Below are 24,340 nucleotides of genomic sequence, written 5' to 3'. Positions count from 1 at the left end.
CTTTCGAATGGCAAATGTTTTTTATGAGAAGCTTTTTATGGCAGAAATGTACCCAGAGGGTTAGCTAGGTTAGGTTAGGTAACCTCAGCTGGCATGAAGCCCCGAATAGACCTTTTGGCCCCTAGCGCAGCAGCACAGGAGGATCTATTTTTGAGATCAAACTGTGGGAACCCCCAGGCTTTTCGAGCGCGTCTTTGATAATGCCGGACAAAAACACAGAAGAATGGTCCGCTAAATATTATAAAAATCTTCCATATCATTTGATGCCTCATACCCACAGTGGGCATTGAGTCCAACACCAACAAAGTGGTAATGGAAAACTGCTCTAATCGGCCACGGCAGTCATGGTAGGGCTGAGAATTATTTGTTTAATTTCAATACTTCGAAAACCAACTAAGTATAAGTTTTTTATAAAGTTTTTATAAGTTTTTAATAAATTTTTTTATAATTTGTGTATAATTCTTTTATAATTTTGCGGCATTAAGGGGGGAACCTGGTTTATAAGGTCAAAAAAATCAATTTTTTTTTCGTTTTAAGCGATTCCTAATATATTTCAGAATATTCACACAAAGTTACAGAGCCTAATTCTCAATATTTCCGTAGATACAAAGCCAAAGGAAGGCGAGCGTTAGGTAATTACGCTGTGACCGGACAGCTACATTACAAACTTTATCTTCTTTTCTCGACTTTTCATTTTTATGATTTCTTTGAATTGGCGTAAATGAATGAAAAAAAAAACGAATGAACCTTTTGAAATGAATCATAGCTTGTTCCCTTCAGTATTAAATTCTCTTCTATTTGAACTAACAAAATAGATTAAAAAACATTTTTCAAGATTTTTATACCCAGTTGAAGTGAATTTTTTTTTTATAGAAAGACATTTTTTTCTTTAAAACCTCCAAAAAGTTGAAATATTGGAATTTCTCTCAGTTTTCTTAGTTCATCTAGAATAAAATATCATGATAATTAGAAATTCATTTGAATTTTTTGATTTAGATAATAATTACGAGCTGTATCTTGTACCCCAGTTGGAAACTCCAGCGTTGCAGCGCTCTTCTAATTTCTATGTTAAACATTTTTTTCTTCTTATTTTAACCAGTACAAAAATTTTTTATACTTTTTAAATGTTCATTAAAAGATAGAAAAAACTTTGCAGTGCTAAATTAATTTTTTCCTTAAAAAAAAGTCGCAAAGAGATGCAATTTTTAGACCTCATAAACCAGGCTCCCCCCTTAAATTATGTAGCAATCCGCCATGAATCCGGTATTATCTTGTAAGGAAATTCAAACTATTTTTATCAAACTATTTTTTCCATTTAATGAAAACAATAAATTTTGGACTTCAGAGGGTTAAGAATTTTGTGTATTAGTTAATTTCTATCAAAAAATATATTTCACGTCTCAAGCGTTTACATATTCTTCAACAGACCTCTACAGACATGTTTGTTTTTGTATTAAGATTTAGAAGATTGTAAATTTTTTTATAATTCTTTTATAATTTTGCGCCATCGAATTCTGTAATAATCCGCCAAGAATCCAGTATTATCTTGTAAGGAAATTCAAAGTATTTTGTATCAAAGTATTTTTTCCATTTAATGAAAACAATAAATTTTGAAGCTCAAGGGGTTAAAAATTTTGTATTAGTTAAACCGACCTCTAAAGACACTCTTTTCGTTTGTATTAAGATATAGAAGATTGTAAATTTTTTTTTATAATTTTTAAACATTTTTTTATAATTTTGCGCCAACGAATTCTGTAATAATCCGCCATGAATCCAGTATTATCTTATAAGAAAATTCAAACTATTTTTATCAAACTATTTTTCGCATTTAATGAAAACAATAAATTTTGGAGCTCAGAGGGTTAAGAATTTTGTATTAGTTAGTTTCTATCAAAAAATATATTTCACGTCTCAAGCGTCCACATATTCTCCGACAGACCTTGTTTTTTTGTTTGTATTAAGATTTAGAGGTTTTTTAATGGTGCGTAATAATTGATTAAATTTTCTTTTTTTGAGCTTTTCAAATCAATCTAATTTTTCCTTTGTAGTTTTTTTCAAACAATCAGTGTTTAAAACAAGTTTTTCCAATACATAATTATGCTCTACCAGCAAACAATTATTTTTTTATATCAAATTTACAACATTTTATTTGTTTCTTGTAGGGCAGTTTAGGTTAAATCAAACTTTCTTTCGTTTCAACGCTCTAAAGGACACATTTTTTGCAGTGTAGGAGGAATTTTCAATTGTAAGAATTTGTTTAAAATGCCTTACATTTTATCACTAAAAATGTGCTGTCTGTTCAAATAATTCAACAAAAACACGAGAAAAAAAGTTGACATTAAAAATACTCCTCTTTCAACAGCACGCCATACACTTCGATATTTTCTCCGCTCGTTAATGTCAGCAAACAAATTTTTCTACATGCTATACACACATTTACTTTTTATTACGTTTTTTTTTATTAAAATCTTCTAACTTTATGCATTATACGTTTCTTTTGTTTTACTTTAGGTAGTAACTAAAAATAGAATAAAAAAAAACATTATTAAGAAATATAATTTTATATAACTTAAATTGTTCATTTATATTAGCTTCTCTTTTTTTCACCGAAAATGAGTTTTTGTTTTTGTATTTTCTTGTTTTTTGTTTTTTTTTTTTTGGTTTCTTTGTTCTAAATGTATTCACTGCAATTATGTACTAAAAACACCTAACAACTCAACTGCGCCAGCCAACGCAGTGCGTGTTTATGTGGGGCAGAGTACTTTTAGAATATAGTCTGTGAGCAGCGCTGGAACGGTTGGGCTGTCCTCATTGATTGCTTTTAGGACTGCAAGTTGAATGAGAAAGAGAAAAATGTAATTGAATTCATTTAAATGTAAATATAAATCGATTGTACTTACTTTTAATCAGCACTTGCAATGACTGGTTGTTTGGTGTGCCATTCTCCATGTGGTAAGGTATGACAGTGGTCAGATACTTTGGCTCCGGACCTGATGAGTTACAATTGATGAAAGAGTTCAAAATTAGTAATATAAATAAAATTAGTTTCAGAGCAAAAAATAATTGGCGGCATGAACTATTTATATTTCTCTATAGGAAAAATGTAAATGAGTTTTATTTCTATTCCTTAAAATTTGTAGCTATCGCAGGAAAATGTAAATATCTGTATGTTTAAGCGGATGTATCACTAAAGCGCTTATTGACTTGCGCTGCGTGTCAGTTAGAACTTCCCTGCGAGATATCGCTAGCGACCTACAGCGGACACGAGAAGCAATTTGGCTCAAGATGGTGTAACCGAATAGCTACTTAAGGGGTTAGGGGTAGTCAGAATTTTCAAAAAATTGATTTTTTGTTTTTTGCATTTTCTTAAAGTATAATGTTTTAAAAATATTGTGTAAAAATTTGAAGTGAATCCGACTAATACTTTTCAAGTTATTCAACAATTAACAAAGGGCGCTCGGCTGCTCCGGAGCCGATAGCAAAACTTTAAATGCGTTTTTCTCAAAACTATGTTTTTCAAACTGGTGAACACTGTAACTTAAAAACCGCTACGTAGATTTCAATAAAATTTATACAGCTTTTGAAAAACATAAAAAACTTGTGCCTGATCGAAGGATTTTTTTTTTTCAAAAATTTCGATTTTTTTTAACAATTAACTGTTGGTTTTTTGCTCTAAAATGTGGAAAAAATTTTCTGAGGCCGCCATTTTGTTCATTTTGAAAAAAAAAAGCTTCGATCAGGCACAAGATTATCTATTAATAAAACTAATTTTTTTTGTCCGATTGGTTTTAGATGAATCTGCAAGGACTTGTGATGTTCACCGCAAGGGACTTCTGGAGAAACGGGCTTCACACAAACAGCGATAACTTTTGCAATTATTAATTTTTTTTTTTTGAAATTTTGGTGAAGTCAAGTTAAAACATGATGTTTTTATGCTATGTTTTTATTTTTGTTAAATAAATTAATTAAGTAGCAAAAAAAAATTCGTGAAAATCATCATTTTTTCGGGCCTCTGACTACCCCTAACCCCTTAAGAGGGTCGTTTGAAAAGCCCGTGCAAAGTCAGTGAGATGGCACTACTGGCGCGTTCTTCTTCTTCTGCTTCTTGATTGGCGCGATAACCGCTTAAGCGATTTTGGCCGAGTTTAACAAAACGGGTCAGTCTTTTCTTTCTCGTGCTAACCGGCGCCAGTTGGACACACCAAGTGAAGTCAAGCCCTCCTCCATCGAATCTTTCAAACGCAGAGGAAGTCTTTCTCTTCCTCTGCTACCACCTGTTGGTATCGAATACTTTCATAGCCGAAGCGTTTGTATCCATTGAGGTTATGTTTAGTTAGTAGAATCTCTTGGAAGAGCACACAGCAAGTTTCTTTGTGTTTGGCATTCGTTTACATCATCTTCACCAGCTCACGCCTTAGCAGTTGTGGTCGCAAAATTAATGGAAATAGGGTTCCAACTCGTTTCACATCCCCCCTATTCTCCAGACTTGGCTTCCTTAGATCCCTCGGACAACTATTTGTTTCCCAACTTGAAGAAATGGTTGGCAGGAAAAATATTTTATTCAACGCGGAGGAGATTGCAGACACGCATGGCTATTTTTCGGGCTTGGGTAAATCCTATTATTCGGAAAGGATCAACGAACTAGAATAGCGTTGGTCGAAGCCTAAAAAGATACTATGACGAAAAATAAAAAAATGGAAATTAAGTAGTTTCTAATTGTGCACGACCCGTACTTAACGATCGACGAGAGGAGCGAACGGCAAAACGTCGAGTATCTGGCTTCATATCTCTCTTTTTACATATGGCTTAAATGGCTAAAGTACATTCATTCAATAAACCCAAGTCTTCGCCTACCTGATCACTACAGAGTGTTTCAGGCAAAATTGACAACAATAAAGAAAGCCGCTCTTTGGCTCATAATTTCCGCTGCTACTGAGCAACCTCGTACCATTTACTCTGACAGTGTTGTTATTGTTGTAGCAGTTTACTAGGCTTCACCAGTGCGATGCAGTGATCGATCGTCATCGTCTAACTCATCCAACGGTAGGCCCAGGAAACTTGCTGTTTCAACAGGTTCGATCCAAAGGTAGAAGTCCCAATGCAGCCGGTTCTACGTTCCGGAATGAATCGGTGTTTCCCCGACCAAGGGCTACCGCCCCAGTAATCTAGCCCTGTCTATTGTGCTGGACTTCACCCTTCGTTCACCGTACAATAAGTGTAGTATGGGTTGCTGAACACAGGAGTATCTCTGGAAACTGCGTCGTAGATGAACTAATAAAAAAAAATACGGAATTATTCGTGATAAACTCTGCCCAAAAGTAGGTATCCCATTATCTTTTCATAGCAGCAGCAGCTTGGAGCGATTTTTAACACAGAGCCAAATAGTGCACATAGATGGGCTATAGAATATACCTAGTCTAGTCGACGAAAAGTGGTCAAAGTTGATAAAACATAGAGAATCAAAGAAATGACCAAAACTATTCAACTTTTGTGCTGTCCATTCGTACAGAATTTTTGGATGGCAAAACAGTAACAACGATGCTAATGGACCTAATTTTCATGCCAATGAAAATCCGTTAGAGGGCTGAGAATACAGCGAGGCATGAGATCGAGGACCGATGAGTCTTTTCTCGTTACCTTGAAGTTCAATCCTAATCTCTGGAATTGGAATTTTTCATAGTTTTAAAGTAAAGATCCATCAAATATTTTTTGTATGGGTGATGCAAACAGTGACAACGATGCTTATAGATTTAATTTTCGTGAATTCGAGGACCGATGAGTCTCTTCTCCTTATCTTGATGTTCAATCCTAATCTCTTGAATTGGAATTTTTCATAGTTTTAAAGTAAAAATCCATAAAATTTTTTCTGCCAGACTCTAATTACTTCACCGCATATAAATTCGGACAATACGTATAACTTAGATCCGACTGCCGTTGAATTACTCATGTAGTTACTTAATTTTCATGGTTCTAACTTCGATTGAAATGGTAAAGATTTCCGAACGTACAGCTGAGAGGTGATGGAGTTGTTTAAACTTAGAGAGATATGAACGAGATCAGAAGTGTTTCGTTAAAAGGGTAAATGAGTTGGAATAACAGGGCATATAGTACACCACATTTGAAAGGCTGATAATTCGGGCAGAAAATTTATGGAGTGAATTACGTACGATGCTATCGTTTTTCTCAATCGGGCTTGGAGCTTCGACGCTCGGTCTTCTCTTAAGTCTTTCAGACAGTACTCTGCCCAGCTTGTGAAGAGGAAGATGAGACGGCGGACCACTTCTTGTGCGTCTACCTCGCCTTCGCTCGAATCAGGTTTGAGGTCTTTGGCACTGATGTGTTAAGAAACGACCACCTTGGCTCCTTGACACCACAAGATCTACTCAGATTTCTTCGAAGGTCACGTAGATTTAAAGAAAATTAATAGGGAATCCGAGTGTAGTACAAGGGACTTAATTGTGTCTGAGTGCTGTACTTATTAGTTGTCCCGACAAAAAAACAAAGAGAATCTTTCATGCTGTAATGCCTGCCATGCTTAAGTTGTATTGAAGTGGATAACGCAGGAGTAAAATCAAAATATTTCTCTAACTTTTGTTAAAAAGCTTGCGCGCCAAAATCGTGTTTTCTTTCCCATAGCGCGAAATGATCAAAAAATATAATTCTCATGTACGAATTCAAAGCTACCGGGAGCAACTCAGTTTTTGTGGTTGCGACGAAACAGGTCACAAACGTAGCATACCCACTATTTTTAAGAGTTTTTATGGGCTGACAAACATGTTGGCTTTTCGACTCGCGAACTGCTTCCGACCTCTATTTTTTATGTAAAAAGTCATTCATTCTTTTCCTAACGCGTAGAATTCAATATTTGCCTCTACTTTAGTAACTCACGCATGTGTATCGCTACTTTTTTTTTGCTTACTATACCTCATGCTTCTGTTTCGCTTACCTTGCAATTTTCCACGTTTCTTCTCCACATGATACTGTCTGCGTTTGTTCTGTACCGCTAATAGCAGCGAGATGAAGGAATTTTTTAGCTCTTTCTCGTATTCGAGCTCATCGCGTAGCGCCAACTCATTGATCAGGGTCTCGCTGAGTTCTTGTATGAGCATTTCCATTTCCATGTAGAGCTCATTCAATTGTGATATCGACAAATACTGTAATTCTGTAGTAAGTGAAAAAAAAACAAATAAACAAAAATATTAAATCAAAACAGTTAGAAGGTTATACTTTAAGATTTTGTTCTCTTTCTACTCACTCTCCGCATACAATGGCGCGCCCAACACCTCTCTAGCCTTCTCTATCACTTCCGATTCGCATGTTTCTGCTTCATCTAATGGACTCTCAGCCTCATCCATAATATCGTCAATCTCCTTGATTACCTCCTCAACCGATTTGATGGGTTCCTCCTGTTCGGCATTGAGCCCATTTAATATCAGTGCATGCATGTCGAGATCATTGGCCACTGCCTCATCTTCGCTAGTCAACTCATCACCGGGTGTGGTGGCATCAAGTGAATTGCCAATACTGCCATTACCAGCACCCAACTGATTTTGGCCCAAATTCAATGTGGGCATATGCATTTGGCGTGTAAATGATTTCGACCAATCGATGGGAAGAATGTTGCCAAAATTGCCAGTGATGGTCCACCACATTCTGAAAGGGAAAGAGGGGGAGAGAGAGAAGAGTTAATTTAAAAGTAATTATGCGGAGGTTGATTCAAAATTTATTAGTTTAGAATAACACACAAAGAGTAGAGGGCTGAAGCTAACGAAAGTTGAAATGAAACTATCAAAAATTGGCGCACGTGCATTTATACCCAGATCAAAAGTATAATTAATCACCCTATCGGAAGATTTGTAATTTTTGCAAATGACGTCGTGACACTTGTGAGCTAGACAGCTAAAGTATACAAACAAACAGACAAGCAATGGAACGCGTAAAGGTCAAAGCAAAGATTTCCATCACTCAAAACCATTTTTTATTTAGTACAAAAGTTATTCAAAAACAAAATTGGATCATTAATTTTGCGCGATTTTGTACAAATTCTCTAAATTTTTTTTGAAATTTCAACATTTCGACGAAAAAAAAAGAAACAAATTAAACGGTATTCGAAAGAAGCCGTGTATAGGGTTTTTTTAGAAAAAAACATTCGCATAACCTCAAACATGAGCCAAATCGCATTTCTTTCATTTTTAGGTGGAAATATTTTGGGAACCAGAGCAATTATGCTTTTTAGGAAAAATACATTGCTTTTGTTTTGCTACATAACCTTAAATATGTGCCGAAATTACATCTCTTGCACCTTTAGGTTAAAATATCTTGGGAATATATATTAAATTAAATATGGCCGAAAATCACTTTTTTTTTTTGCAATTCTAGTTTAAAATATTTGGGGGACCAAAGCAATTATGTTTTTCAGAAAAAATAAAATGCTGCTACAAACCTCAAATATGGGCCAAAATCGCATTTCTTTCAGTTTTAGGTTAAAAAAACTGAGGAACCAGAGCAATTATGTTTTTCAAAAATAAATTGCTTTGCTACATAACCTCAAATATGGACCAAAATCGCATTTCGTGCTCTTCTAGATTAAAATCTCTCAGGAACCAGAGCAACTATTGAACAGCAACAATCGAAATCCTTTGTAAAAATATAGTCGGGTTCTGAAAAAATATCTTTTTGGCCTGTATTATTAAATGAAGTTTTTAGTCAATTCAGCAGCGTCATCTACGTAACAAAAGACATTTTGGATAGCTACTTGGCTAAACACGAAATTGGAGCCACAACAATTTATTCTAACATTTCATTACCTGTTACATAACAGAGATACGCTTTACAAAGGTGTACAAATAAACATTAAGAAAAATCGATAGGTTTTTTCTAAAAAGCTATAAGCAATCTAAAACAACCTATACATTCTCAAATGTACAATAAATAAATATGCATGCAAGTCTTAAAAATCTCAATGGGCCTTTTCTAGAACGCATTTAGAGCACCTCTTCAACTGCCAGTAACAGTCATGTTAAGCAAAACTTATAGCAACTCATTTACAGCAAATATGAGTTGTAAAACCAAAACGAAAAATAATAATAACAAAAACGCACAAAAGTGGTTTTGGAAACAAAAACAAACAAAAAAGACAACAACAACAAAGTAAAAATATAAATGTTTTTAAGACTTGTCAAGTATACAGTAAAGCACATAAAATGTAGGTTAGAAACTTACAGACAATGGCCGTGTGGTGTGTTCATGTTGTTGTTTTCTTCGTATGTACTCTCACTAAATAGAAGTATATGAATTTAGCAAGCCATATACGGCTACCAACATGCACATACATAGACATATACATACGCATACATATACACATACTAAATATGAATTAAAACGAGCAAACACTTTTCTTTTGTCTTTTTGTTTGCTGTTAAGGCTCAGCTAGATTTGGGCTAAAGCAATAAAAAAATATGTTGTCAAGTGCAGAATCATAAACCTAAATGCAGGGAAGTGGTGAGTGCTGTAAAGCGAAATAATGAAACAAAATTTAAAAATCAAAATGAAACTGTTGGTCTAATACTTCTTATAGTAAAGAAAGGGGAACAGAAATTGAAAGGATATAATTTACTTTCCAGCGAAAATGATAAATGCTATTTTTATGATGTAGACATATGCATGGTAACATTATTTTGATGATTTTTGTGTGTAGAATTTTTGTAATACGGCGGAAAATATACTGATTTAGCTCCTTTCAAATTTAAGCTGTGACATTTTCAATAGTGAAACCTGTGCATTGTCACACTGGCAGAGCAACAATCAATACTGAATATGTGGATTCGAAATTATCCTCGTTAGCACCCACAGCTTGTCTAGTGGGGCGATTAAAACGATCAACGCATCGACTCAGAATTTCGGTAGTAATTTTTAATAATTTTTAATCCATACTTCGGTATAACAGCTGATTTGTTTTCTTGTCTAGTGGGGCGATTAAAATGATCAAATTAAACGTTTGACCATCGCATCAACTCAGAATTTTGATAGTCATTTTTAATCCTCGTTCGTTCGTGTACTTCACCCAAGGCGATTTCACACTTCGGTATACCAACTGATTTGCTTTCTTCTTGTGATTTCGTGGTGTGATTGTCAAAATGCTCTGCTTCTTTGCTGTAGCCGATGCAGCTCTGTGGCTCGCGTTATCAACTGAACTATCAGCCTAAAGAAATATTAAGATAGAGCATCGATCTTCTCAGAGAAGTCTTTACAGAACGTGGATATAAAAAATATTTCAACAGCTCCAGCTTTTATTGATTACTTTAAATACAGACTCAGCAAATTCCAAACTGCTGCGAATTTGCACTGCAGACCCTTTTCATATTGAAATTCCTGCTCACAAAAATCCTTCTCACGGTTTCCAACCAACTTTAGCAACAACAGTTAGCAACATTCATGCGCAAGTTATAAAAGTTCAAGCAAGGCAACTAGATCACTCGCAGGGCAGGCGACAGATAACGGCAAAACAGTGGCACCCATTCAAACGCAAATGGTTATGCACTTGCTTAGATAGAAATGTGGGTCACAAATGGGCGCAAGAACGTCGCGCAATACTTGAATTTGTATTGCTAGTTGTTGTTGTGTGGGTTGTTAGAGTTGAGGGCGTGCAATTAAAAAGGTGTTAAGCAAATATGTATGTTTACGCAAATATTTGTTTGTCTGTGTGTGTGTGTGTGCAAAAGTTTTGTTTTTTATCGCTCAACTGGAATTGATTAAATGAAAACGAGGTTGCGGTAGGTTAATTGGATTAATGATTACTTTGTGTTTTTATAAGTGCTAAGCACGTGGAATGTTGAGGGAGTGAATGTGTGAGAATTAAAAATAAAATATTACATTTAAACGCATTTAACTTGCACTATAAATAGTTTGGAAAAAAGTACAATAACAAAAAAAAAGTAAATTGCAAGCGGTAATTGAAATTTCCTTCTCGCTTTCAGAAGTTAGTAGAAATGCTTTTACTCGCATCGAAGATGAAAAAATATGTAAAATAATGACGAAATGGCATACACACATATTTAATATTTGCGCTGCAAAAAGTAATGAGTGAAATAAAAGCAAATTTCTTAGGGTAAAATGAAATAAAACTGCACACACTCTCACATCCAATTAAAATTGCGGCTCTTTCTGCTGCAATGCGCTAAGTGCTGCTTTTAATTGCTCATTGCTTGCTTTGTTTCACTCTTCGCGATTTGCAAATAAAAAAAAATTTAAATATTTCTAATTAATATGTATATTATTAAAATTTAATTATTAAAAATTAAATCTATATTTTAAGAATAATTAAAATTATTTAAATATTTTTCTTTTTTACTTGAAAACATTTTTAAGTGACTGAAAATTATTAATTCATTATTATAAAATAATTAATATAAAATTTATATATTCTTAAATTTAAAATTTAAATAATTTATAATTAATTAATTAAAATTAAAAAAATCTTGTTTGGGACAGAATAAAAATGTGAAATAAAATAGAACAATTCCACCAAGGCCCCTTGAATTTTCAAACACATCAGAAGTTTTGCCCAAAAAACTTACACTAGCGCTCAAAAAAATAGTAGCGCAACGTATTACCAAATTTCGGCTCTATTTATTTTTGGATTTATTTTGTTTTTATGTTTTTTTAAAAGTATAGTGTATTTTACGGTAAAAAAATATGACTCGAAGCTCCAAACCATGAACGATTTTACCAAAAATTTAGTAAACTTCTAAAAATTGTCATGAAAATTTTGAATTTTTATGTAGTGTTGGTTTTTTATAAAAGTATAATGCATTCTACAACAAAAATTATGTAACTCCAAGGTACAAACTTTGTGCTATATGCACACAAATTTAATAAATTTCAAAAAAATTTCATTAAAATGTTCAATTCTTTACGTAAAGAGGCTTCGATCGATTGCTATGTTAGCGATTCACTAGAGCAGTATTTTGCACTGACTTTTCACTGGTTCGCTGTGTGTATTTGAACATCACCTTGATAAAAAAGGTTTTCGCAATATATTCAGAAATTTCAAAATACAAGTAGATTCCTCCAAAATGTTATTATCGTCTTCAAAGTAGTGCCATTAACTGCCACACACTTATGCCAGCCATTGATTAAGCTCCTGAAACATTTCTGGAACTTTATTTTCGGTATAGCCAGCAGAGCCGTTTCCAATTCTTCCATATTTCGGCGGTCGCCGTAGTGGTTTTTTGATTCGATCAAACAGAAAAAAATTGCAGAGAGCCATAGTAGGTGGATTCGATGGCTGTTGGATGGTATTCGTTTCGTTCTTGGTCAAAAATTCCCGGATAATGAAGTCAGTGCGCGACGGTGCATTGTCATGGTGCAAAATCCATGAATTATTGTTTGTTTTTTGGCGAACTGCTTCACGTAAACGTCTCATAACGCCCAAACAATAGTATTTATTAACTGTCTGACCTTCTGGCAAAAATTCACAAAAATCGTGAGTGTTTTTTTTACTGAAAACGACGTGGTTCTTTTGGTCTTGGTTCATTCGGAGCTCTCCACTCACTCGCCTGATGTCTGGATTGCGTGGCGTACTTATAAATCTACATCTCGTCTCCAGTAATGATGCATTTAATGAATGTTGGGTCGAATTCGCGCTTGGAAATTATGCCTTTGGCAATATCAACGCGGTTCCTTTTTTACATGAAGTTCAGGCTCTTTGGGACTAACTTTGCAGCAACACGGCAAAATACAAATCACCAGCTACATTGTCATAAATGGATGTATAAGCAATGTTCAAGTTCTTTGCCAAATTTCTTTCACTTTATTGATGGTCTCATCAATTTTCGATGTTTTTCAAATATGACAAAAAAAAATCTTCAAAATTCTGAATATCAAAATAGAATAAAATACGCATTTAGCGGCCAGAAAATCCATGCGTAACCATGAAAAAATCGATGCATCCATACCTAGTAACAGTTGGGTGCGGACTTTAGATGGGCGGCATAATTTACCACTTTTGTTAACCAATTTTTTCCAAAATGTCCCCAAATTGAAGAAAATTACATAGACGATATATCCACCTAGAATATTCTGGGCAAACACCATCAGTAACGACGCACTGTAGAGATTAACGAACGAGAAACTTGTCCGTGGGCAAATCAAACGCATAAAATAGCGATGCATAAGTCACACATTGAGAAAACCACCAGACAGGATCACGAGAATGGCACTGGACTGGAACCCCCAAAGGAGCAGAGGTCGCGGTCGACCAAAAACACTTGGAGAAGGTCGATGCTGCGCGAACTAGAAGATGCCGACATCTCATGGGACGGTGCAAAAACAACAGCAAACAACCGTGTACGATGGAAGAGTTTTGTCGAGGGCTCTATGCTCTCGAGTGAAGTAAACACGGACAAAAAAAATAACCACCTAGAAGCTACGATTTAACTCCATCAGATTGATTTTTGTCTGAGGCGCCGTTTAGTATAAATGTTACGTTAACCAGCAAACGAAGATTCGGAATTTGAAATATGAAATAGAAGTTCCCATTTTTAAGACAAGTGCCGCAACTCGCAAAAATGTACTGGAAAATTTGATTCGACAGAATGGGCGGCTGTGGATGGAGGTCTATTAGAAGCATTTTTTTGTGGCAGAAATGCCCTCGAAAGTTACAAATTGATTGCTGAAGGTGGTCTGGTGTTACACAATCATTTTTATCACTTTGAATCCAGAACCGAGTATCGATATGTCACACACAACCACACTTGGCTACAGCGTGGCAAAAATGAGTTAAATAATAAAAAATTAATACTTGCTTTAATATAAAAAATACCAAACATGAAAAAAACAAATAAAAGCCAATTTGAATTGCGGCAACCATTTGCATTTTTTGCTGCTGGGAAAAATAATTTCGCCATTGCAAATGTGGTAAATTGATTTGAAATTTAATTGTAAATAGTTTGGCTGCAAAAAAAAACAGTCAAGTACTGTAGACATGTGTACGCATATGCCTGTGTAACTGTACAACAAAGTATATAATTTTTAAGCATTTGAAAGCGCGACGCATTGTAAGCAGACACGAAAAACAAACAAATGAACAAACATACAAAAAAAAAAACACTCTGGTGAAATTAATGCGCCCAACCAGTGAGACTGCAAGTTTTGTGAGTATGTTTGTGCGCATTTTGTACGCATGAAAGTAGCAAAAAAATATTAGAAAGTATGCGGTAGCCACATACTTATGGGAATCACTGTTAACCTTATAGCGTTGAGTGACAGCGCCACTTGTTGGATTGGCGGCAACAAAATTGCACACACAGCCCCAAACGCCAAACAATGACAATGACGACGACAAACAAGCGGCGGCGCGCATTTTTCGAGGGCAACTCAGCTACGCATGCGCAAAACCACAAACGTAATTACACTGTGACGGAATTTGCATTATTGCTGTACTTCTTTTGCGGTGATTTGATGAAACGTGCACAACAATGAAGATTGTTTAGTTTTCTTCATGCTTTATTGGACGAATGGAAAAAAAAATAATTAAATGAAAATTTCAACGCGTGGAGGCGAGTTGAGTTTTACATAAATGACTCTTGTGTGTTTGGTGTGCTCAGCTCATTATTTTATTATAAATTGTTTTAATTGAATTTGATGTCATTCGCGGGCTTTTTGTTGTTCGCTGTTTGCTTTGACTGCGCATGATTCATATTTATTTCTACAATTAAGTGGAATACTTGAATGGCTCAATTGAAATTGATTGAAGAGTTTTCTGGCGAATGCCTTTTGTTTGCGGGCGTAAGAAGATTCATATGTACCCTTATAAGGGTATTCACGAAACTGATTGGCGGCTTAGTAAAAGAAATAAAAAATAGTTTAAAAAAAACTAAAAAACACGCTATTATTGCTAATCGAACTAAAGAGTAGAAAATAAATTTTAATGACAAAGGGACCTATAATGAAGTAATACCAAATCGAACGATCAGTCATAGTCAACTACCTCAGAACAGAATTATAACAAAAATTAAGATACAAATAGAATAATTCAAATTAGAGTTAAAAGTATGCATCCCACGCTTCACTTTCATAACCCTCTGTACACAGGTAGTTGCCAATAGAATGATTGTGATATTTACTACCACGCTTTTAACTCTAATTTGAATTATTCTATTTGTATCTTAATTTTTGTTATAATTCTGTTCTGAGGTAGTTGACTATGACTGATCGTTCGATTTGCTATTACTTCATTATAGGTCCCTTTGCCATTAAAATTTATTTTCTACTCTTTAGTTCGATTAGCAATAAAAGCGTGTTTTTTAGTTTTTTAAACTATTTTTTATTTTCTACTTTTTACTTCGATTAGCGATAAAAGCGTGTTTTTTAGTTTTTTTTTTAACTATTTTTTATTCTTAATTTCTCCCTATCTAAAGCATTCAAAAGGAATGTAATGATGCAATTTTGTTTTAAGTCTAATTATTGTAACAGTCTAACAAATGTAAAAAAAAAATTATTTTCAGTAGTTACTTTAAAAGTTATTCACGAAAAACCAAAAAAATGCACTGACAAAAATGCACATACATTATATTAGGACATTTATTTTGCTTTTCTTTTCTGCGAATACTTAACTGTAAGGTACCGTTCATTTTATTTTGTGGTTCTACTTTTCATTCTTCTTAAAATTTATGGCATTTTGTCTTTTGAAAAAGTGTACGATCGGAATAATGTCGCTCCGCAAAGAAATCTCTACTGATTTGAGAAAATTAGTTGTTGAGTACAGAAGTAATAAGACATCCTTTGGTTAAATAGCTGATTTATTGCATTTAAGCAAGTCTACGGTACAAACTGTTTGTAAAAACTTTGAAACAACCAATTCTCTGGAGATTAAGCCGCGTAGTGGCCGGCCCAAAAAGCTCAACCGGAGAGATGTATTCTTTATTCGCAAAGCAGTGAATTAGAATCCGAAAATACATGCTACTGATTTGGCCCAGGAGGTAGCCGAGAGGTATCAAATTGTTGTCCACCCACGTATAATAATGAAGGTAACAACTGCAGAACTCCTCGCAAGAAGCGCCTTATAAGCGAGAAAAACTGAAAGCTTCGTATGGAGTTTGCAAAAAAGCACCTTATAAGGGAATAGAATTTTGGAAACTAGTTTTATTCACTGATGAGTCCAAATACAACATATTTGGATACGACGGCAAAGTCAAAGTTTGGAGAAAACCAAACACTGCCATGGATCCCAGGAATCTGATTCCGACTGTAAAGCATGGTGGTGGCAGTGTCATGGTTTGGGGAGCAGTTGCAGCCACAGGAGCTGGAAACCTCGTTTTCATTCAAGGGATTATGGATCGTTTCTAATAAAAGCACATTTTGGAAGAAAACCTGATGCCATCCGTGGACAAACGAGGCCTAGGCTGGAGCTGGATCTTCCAGCAAGATAATGACCTGAAGCATTCTGCGCAAATCGTCAAGGACTAGCTGCTGTATTACATTTTATTATATAATAAGTAATAAGAGGACAAAACGTTCATGGACACACCCTTTTTTCTGTAAAATGAATGCCTATTTAATAATATTTGAAAAACATTTTATTAGAATTATGTTTACAGACCTGTTTTCTTTCCCCGCATCCATTTCATTTAGTTTTTATTTTGATGTTTCTCCTTACATTCGTAATAATAATTATCGATAACACAGTAAACACAGGGTTGTATGCCAAAAAATATCGTTATTATCTAGGATTATTTTATAATCTTAGATTTTGGGAGACAAATTTTGTATGGGAAATCGCGCTTTTTAATTACAGATTTTGAGTTAAGCGTGAAAAAGTAGATCATCTACTTACATGTGAACGTATTATAAGACACATTTAGTAGAAACGGTAGATGTTGGGGTTAAATATGCATAAAAGACGGATTTCATTAGAAATAAAGATTATTCATTTTACAACCAAATTCACCTTACTTTTTGCCCAGAGTTAAAAAAAGAAAATATTAATCCTGGCAATCCTAATAAGGATAATGGAAAACTTTTATCAAATTATTGCATTGTCATCGGTCTTTGATAGGTGTGCAAAATTCCAAGTCGATCAGATTTTTAGAAGCCAGTGAAAATTAAGCTCAAAGATTCCGTTACATACATACATACATACAACCCCAGCTAATAAAAGTGTGTTAAAAACGCCATGCAGTAAATTTTCGATAAGTGAGAACAAAATTCAGGTTCTGTCATTTCAACTATTGACTGACTCTATTATAATTTTTTTTTTGGTCGGCCAAACTTCTATTTATGGTCCATGGAATAAGACCATTTTTTTTTTTGTTTTTTTGGTCATTCCTTTCGGGAGCATAGGGTCTCGACAAGACATTTGCCTTGTGTTGGTTACGCTAATCTATTTAATTTCCGACAGTGGAGGTAATTAACCTGTCGCTACCAGTCCTAAACTTAGGAACAACGCCTTCTTACTGCTTGGAGTGCCATCTGTGTTTTACATTTTTCTGTCAGAAGGATCGCACAGATGGTTGATGACTTCGCTAAAGTTGTAAAGATGTGTCTGTGCTATTACCGTGGTTGCCCGCTTCCTCTTGCTGGGGCCACTGATGCAGCCCCTAACGAGCACAAAAACTCATCCCGTGAGAACAACTGTGTTCTTTTAGTTACATATTTACACAATACATCGGTTTGTGTGTGTATGTGTTTGGGTTATATCTACACAATGTTGCCATTGATATTTTTGCTTACACAGTTTTTCACACATCCGCGTTATCAGTTACAATTTGTCATTGTTTAATAAACCAAAGCCAAAAACCAACAAATGCATTTATCTATAATTAATATTATTCAACAGTGTTTTTAAGTTATTTTAATAAAAATTATAATTTTTTAAGAGAGTAATCAGTTGGCAGGGTTCTACGGGATTTTTCAAAAATCGTGAAATAAAATCTACGACACTACGATACGGAAGGAAGGAGTTTCTCATTTGCATGGGGTTCTCATTAGTTTGATCGTAACAGCTGACAGGGGACTGCTTTTACGTCGTTCACTGCTTTCAGCATAACTGTGTGTTTTTCTTTGTTTTTGTTTATTTTACCAGCCACAATGCAAATAATGCGCTAACTATTGTGCGGGAGTGAGGGGGAAAGAATAAGTTTGGGTTTGAGGAGTGAGTTTGAAAATGTTTTTGGGATCGAAAATTATTAGAAAGAGGGAAATAGGTAAATTTGAAAAAGTACGTGGACCGTGCTTCCCGTGGGATTCGAAGCATCTGGGATGGCAGGGTAGTGCACTTACGCTAGATTACCGAGCTCGTCTAGAATAAGACCATACCTGCTCGTAATCCTCCCTACGAACAAACTCAGAACGCTCACGGGCATTTTCACAGTCACGGTAGGGATATGCTTCACTGCCTCCCGTCATAGACTGGTTCGGTCCACCCGCATGATGCCTGATTCTATTGCGAATTTAAGGAAAAATTTGCATCTTACTGCAGAGTAATCTTTCAATCCATCAAACTGTTGTGCTTCCAGATATTTCAAGCGTGTTTTGAATAACACAGAACATCCGCAAAGGAGATGCTCTACAGTTTCCCTCTCTACATTTACTGCATTCCTCGCTGTCAGAGATTCCTATTTCCTTATAAACATGCGCTGCTACTGGGATATACCCCGTGACCAAGAAAAAAGGCCATGAGGTCAAAGAGCAAACCACATTTCCATTCATTCATTCAACAGAGTGTGTCTCATCCTCGACGTTCATATTACCAGAACGAACGGAATCGTTTGGAACCACCGCTTTGCTGTGGTATTCTTGGGTCTATAAACAACACAAATTTCGTATACCTCCTGATCCGACTTTTCACACTGTCTGTTTGAAACTTATTAGTGGCGCCATCTTACCTTCATTTTGGAATGCTGTAATGTGCAGCTGGAGGACCTTATGCTCAAGCTTGGAACTCTATTAATTGATGATGAATGTACAGCTGGCTTCAACAGACATAAAACTGGGACAGAACTCATTTTTTTAGGGTTGTGCCACCGTTAAACCCTTAAATACGCGTTGTTGCTTATACGCAACGAATTGAAAACTCGCTCTTACAACTATTAATTTTGTTTTTTTCCGTTTAGTCCGAACTTATTATAAGTTTGGAGTACTAGGAACTTATACAGGATGGGCCATATAGCGTTTGCTTTTTGAACCACCTATTTTTTGAGAATGGTAACACAAATGACATGTCAAATGTGTTCATAATTTATTTAAAGGTTTGACATTTACGAAATGGGACGCTATACGCTTGAACAAAATTGGGAAATATTGGAAACCTATTTCCAAAGTGGTGAGTCTTCTACTCAAGCTGTGAGAAATTTGAAAAAAAAAATTCAAAAAAAAGATTTGCCAACAAGACAGATTGTGGATCAATTTGTTAATCGTGTTCGTGAAAGTGGATCGTTAATGGATAAAACAACACGTGAACGTGCTCCTACAGTGCGTACACCCGACAACATTGCTGCTGTAGCCGAAAATGTGTGTGAACATTCAACAACCTCAACTCGTCATCGTTCTCAAGAATTGAACATTTCACGCACTTCTTTGAGGAGAATTTTGCATAAAGACCTCGGTATGAAGGCTTACAAAGTTCAAATGGTGCAAGAACTGAAGCTTAATGACCATCCAATGCGTTTTCGGTTCGCTCAATGGTCAGAAAATCGTTTGACCGAAGATGAGCATTTTTACCGAAAAATCATCTTTTCTGATGAAGCTCATTTTCACATCGGTGGCGGCTACGTCAATAAGCAAAATTGTCGGATTTGGGGCTCAAAAAATCCACACGTTACTGTAGAGAAGCAAATGCATTCACAACGAGTTACTGTTTGGTGTGGTTTTTGGTCTAGCGGCATCATCGGGCCATTTTTTTCGAAAATGAGCGAGGAGCCGCGGTTACAGTAAATGGCGAGCGTTACAGTGACATGCTCAACGAGTTTTTGTTTCCAAAAATTCAAGTGGATGACATGGACGACATTTCGTTTCAACAGGACGGTGCAACTTGTCACACTGCCAAAGTTACACTCGAACTTTTGGCTACCGTTTTTGAAAACCGAATAATCAGCCGAAATTCCGATATCAATTGGCCGCCTCGGAGCTGTGATTTAAGCCCGTTGGACTATTTTTTGTGGGGTGCCGTTAAAGACAAATGCTATGCGAACCATCCAGAGACGATTGATGCTTTAAAACACGAAATCGAAATTGCCATTCATGAAATTGGAGTCCAAACAATCGAAAATGTGCTTAAAAATTTGGTTGATCGAATGGCCTACTGTAAAGCCAGTCGTGGCAGTCATTTGAACGATATTATTTTTCATTCATAAATAACAATGTTCAATCTTCAAAATAACAAAAAAAAGTTTGAAAAAAATATTGATACGTTTTTTTTTATAGCCGATTCAAAAAGCAAATTTTACATGGCCCACCCTTTATTTTGACTGCTGACAACATGTATCTTTTCTTCTGTTGTTGTTTTCGCAATGTGAAGTGGTACCAACGAAAAAAGTGTGCAAATTTTACCTCGATATTCACAGACGGTGATAAAACTATAATTTTGCTGGTAAGTTCGTGAAAAAAATTTTTTTATATTGCAAAACTCATCTAGATTAATAACGCACTGATGATTGCAAAGTTAAACTAGCACAAATGTTGTTGTGATTTATTTAAAAAACCTATCCGGCCTTATTGAATTCCCCTGTACATATTGAAAATTTTGTAATTTCTGTATAAATTAAACGTATGCATTTTTGTAATTCTTATTATATTATTTCGACAAATTTTGTTGTGATTTACTTCTAAAACCAATCTACGGCCTTATTGAATCACCCTGTGCATGTGGAAAATTTTGTGATTTCTGTATAAATTAAACATATAAATTTTGTTAATTATTACTATTTCGACAAATATTGTTGTAATTTATTTATAAAAGCAATCTACGGCATTATTGAATCACCCTGTACATGTTGAAAACTTTATAATTTCTGTATAAATTAAACGTATGCATTTTTGTAATTCTTATTATTTCGACAAATTTTGTTGTGATTTACTTCTAAAACCAATCTACGGCCTTATTGAATCACCCTGTACATGTGGAAAATTTTGTGATTTCTGTATAAATTAAATAAATATTTTTTTTAATTATTATTTCGATAAATTGTGTTGTGATTTACTTATTGAATTACCCTACACATGTTGAACATTTTGTGATTTCTGTATAGGAGCATTCCATGGTTCGTACGGGACAGATCGTACGAATTTTTACAGTTTACAACCTTAATTATAGACAAACCATAACCTTTTAAAACGAGTTATTTAGTGCACTAATACTGCGTGGTAGTTTTCTAAACGAAACCTATAAACGTGCTTTAAAATATTCGCATATCTTTGCAAAATCAAAAAAAAATTATATGTTCGTACGGGACAGCTCCAGTCTACCACTACTCTGAGTTATAGTGAATTAAGTGAAATTTCAGCGAAACTAATAATATTAACAAGAAAACGAAAATGACATTTGATTGTGATTGTATTAGAGTTTATTAACACAACACAAACATTTAAAACATATTTAGTTTAAATGACTTATAGTGTAAAAATGAAAATGTTCGTACGGGACAAATTGTGTTCGTACGGGACGCGTACGAAATTAAGCTCTTAAATTTTGATTTTAACGTTCTCTAAAGGGAAAATTTGATGCTGTTATTATTTTGAGCATGGCTTTTACATGTAACTTCGCGCCCATTTGCTAGTATTTCGTGAAATTTGGATATTCCGGGTATAGGCTTGGACGATTCCCAGGGACGAACATCCCGAATTTTGTCAGCTATTTCGGATGCAGAAATATAAAAAATGGATGTTGAAGGAACTAATGTGGCAGCAACTTTTGCGAAATCATTCGCGTTTTGGATTACAGTATTGCTTCCTTGGCTACGGGCTTTTTGATTAACAAGTCTTTTTATATTGCCACCGACTCTGTCTACAACTCCCTTACCATGGGAAATGGCAAAATACTTCCATTCAAATTGTTTGCTATAACTTTCAGAGAGATATACCAATAACGAGACCATATAACGATTTTTTAATTCAGAAGAAGGACCATCACTCCATATAACTTCTTTAATTCTTTCGCCATGATCTGCTGCAAAAATTTTATCATACAAATATGTCACGAAGGCGAATATACTGTCTTTATCTTTTTGCTTTGTATCAGAGCATATCACAAAAGTTTTACATTGTGCCATGAGAAATGAAGCAGCGGTAAAAGGATTAACACTTTCCCTGCTCCATAAAGCAGACTGCACCTCGTTTTGATATGCGCAAGAATAAGACATAGCGAAATCAATTTGAAGTATTCTTGCATGTTCATTATTTTTAGCGCTTTGGAATGCTTGTGCTTGTACTTTTTTTATATTTATGTGATACATGACATATGGTAAGTCGGATATAAGGTTTCCGTGTAACTCTCCACAACTGATTTCTTCTGTCTTCAGTTTTACTCGTTGATCGTCTCCTTTTTTCCATTATATTTTTTCCTGGGTCATAAGGTATTACTATTTTACTTCCATTTTTACATGTATCGCACACATTTCTCCAACAGCTTGAATCAAGGGCCGTATCACAAAGAATGTTGCTCCAGTAGGAGCTATTGTAGCTTATTTTCAAACACTTCAATTTTAGAATAAAATTCTCGTGAATCATACATTTGCACTGTTCTGATGGCGTGTCTTTTAATAACAAAACATTTTTCGGTCGTAGTGCACAAAATCTAGAAAACTCTATTTTTATGTTCGGAAGCTCTTCCTTAAATATATAAAAGGCTTCTTTTAAAAATAAGATGAGGTAGTGCTTTTGTAATGTAAGTTTTTTACCGTTAGTCCAACAGACCATTGTGTCGTTCATGCCCGGGCATGTATAAACAATGTCTGGACGAAAGTAAAAATCTTTCACCATTTTGGTGGTTTCGTCATCGTTAATTGGTTCATTTATAGATTTATTCCTAACGTTATCAATACCAAGTCCAAGTTTTTTGCCATACCCGCTACAACAGCCTTTTGTTTAGTGGGTGAACTGGGTAGACTTCGCATACATTTCTGTACAGCCCAAGCATACGTTTGCTTACATTTGTATGGAAAACATTCAACAATATTTGAACCAGCCTCCCTGTCTTGGGTTTGGATCAACTTTCTTTCTTTTTCGTTGTTTTTGAAATCTGGACCTTTTTTTCGTTTCTCGTCTCTCCATTTTTTATAACGTGACACGCTATGGTTGTTATTATTTTCACTAATTTTCTCCATTTTTTAGTTAAAAGAAAAATTTATATGCCGTGTTCGTACGGGACAAAATTTCATGACTGAATATTGAACTTATTTGCGATGCAAACTGAAATCAATGCTTTACAAGTAAAAAGAGCACCAGAAGTTTGCTTTAAATGTAAAATAATCGAAACAAATAAGTTACTCGGATGAGCACAAAAATAACTGTACAGTGTTAAGTGCGTTCGTACGGGACATCATCGAACCATTTTTTTAAAAGAGCATATCTGCGTTGTTCATAAATAAACTTTTTTTTTTAATATTACGTTTCAAAATGTAAAAGTTTGTTCTTTTAACACCAATTATCAGTTTCACGCTATATGTCACACATAATGAGAACTAAGCGCTTAAACTTGACAAAATTTCGATAGAAGGAAATAAAATTTTTATGAGTTGTTTTTGTTGTTAAAAATAGATACTTCAAACTGAGGTCAAGTAAAAGGTCGATGTTTATAATGAAGATTCATATATTTTAAATACATTAACACTAATATAATCATCCGGAAATGTAATTTGTTCGGCGGTCGAAATTTACCATTTTCCATGGAATGCTCCTATAAATGAAACATTTAAATTTTTTATATATTTTTACTGCGACAAATTGTTTTGTGATTTATTTATAAAACCAATCTACGGCCTTATTGAATCACCATACACATGTTGAAAATTTTGTGATTTCTGTATAAATAAAACATTTAAATTTTTTATATATTTTTACTGAGACAAATTGTTTTGTGATTTATTTATAAAACCAATCTACGGCCTTATTGAATAACCCTGTACATGTTGAAATTTTTTTAATTTCTGTACAAATTAAACATACACATTTTTTTGAAGTCGGTTTGAATAAAAAATAATTTATTTTCCACATTCTGCCTTCTCCTCTTATTGTGCGCATTTCCCCATCCAACCCTGGTCTTATTTCAGTTCACTAACAAAGTAATTTGCATTGCCCTTGTACGCGTTTATTTTTTCCCCATTTCAATAAATTTATCAGCATCCTA

At 34.8% G+C, this 24,340-nt stretch overlaps 1 protein-coding gene across 1 annotated transcript in view; it reads right to left on the bottom strand.

The window, feature by feature from the left end:
* Positions 1-850: 850 nt before the first annotated feature.
* LOC129238647 (fasciculation and elongation protein zeta-2) overlaps positions 851-24,340 on the bottom strand; it is a 72,545-nt gene continuing 49,055 nt past the window's right edge. The window contains exons 2-5 of the mRNA XM_054873746.1: positions 7,256-7,653; positions 6,947-7,162; positions 2,901-2,990; positions 851-2,827 (exon numbers count right to left, since the gene is read on the bottom strand). Of these exons, the coding sequence (XP_054729721.1) occupies positions 2,745-2,827; positions 2,901-2,990; positions 6,947-7,162; positions 7,256-7,653 (787 nt within the window). The 3' untranslated portion in view covers positions 851-2,744. The remainder of the gene's footprint in view (positions 2,828-2,900; positions 2,991-6,946; positions 7,163-7,255; positions 7,654-24,340) is intronic.

This window comes from Anastrepha obliqua, chromosome 2 (assembly GCF_027943255.1).
Source record: "Anastrepha obliqua isolate idAnaObli1 chromosome 2, idAnaObli1_1.0, whole genome shotgun sequence".
In the NCBI taxonomy this organism is placed as follows: Eukaryota; Metazoa; Arthropoda; class Insecta; order Diptera; family Tephritidae; genus Anastrepha; species Anastrepha obliqua.
This window is presented reverse-complemented; position numbering and strand designations above follow the sequence as displayed.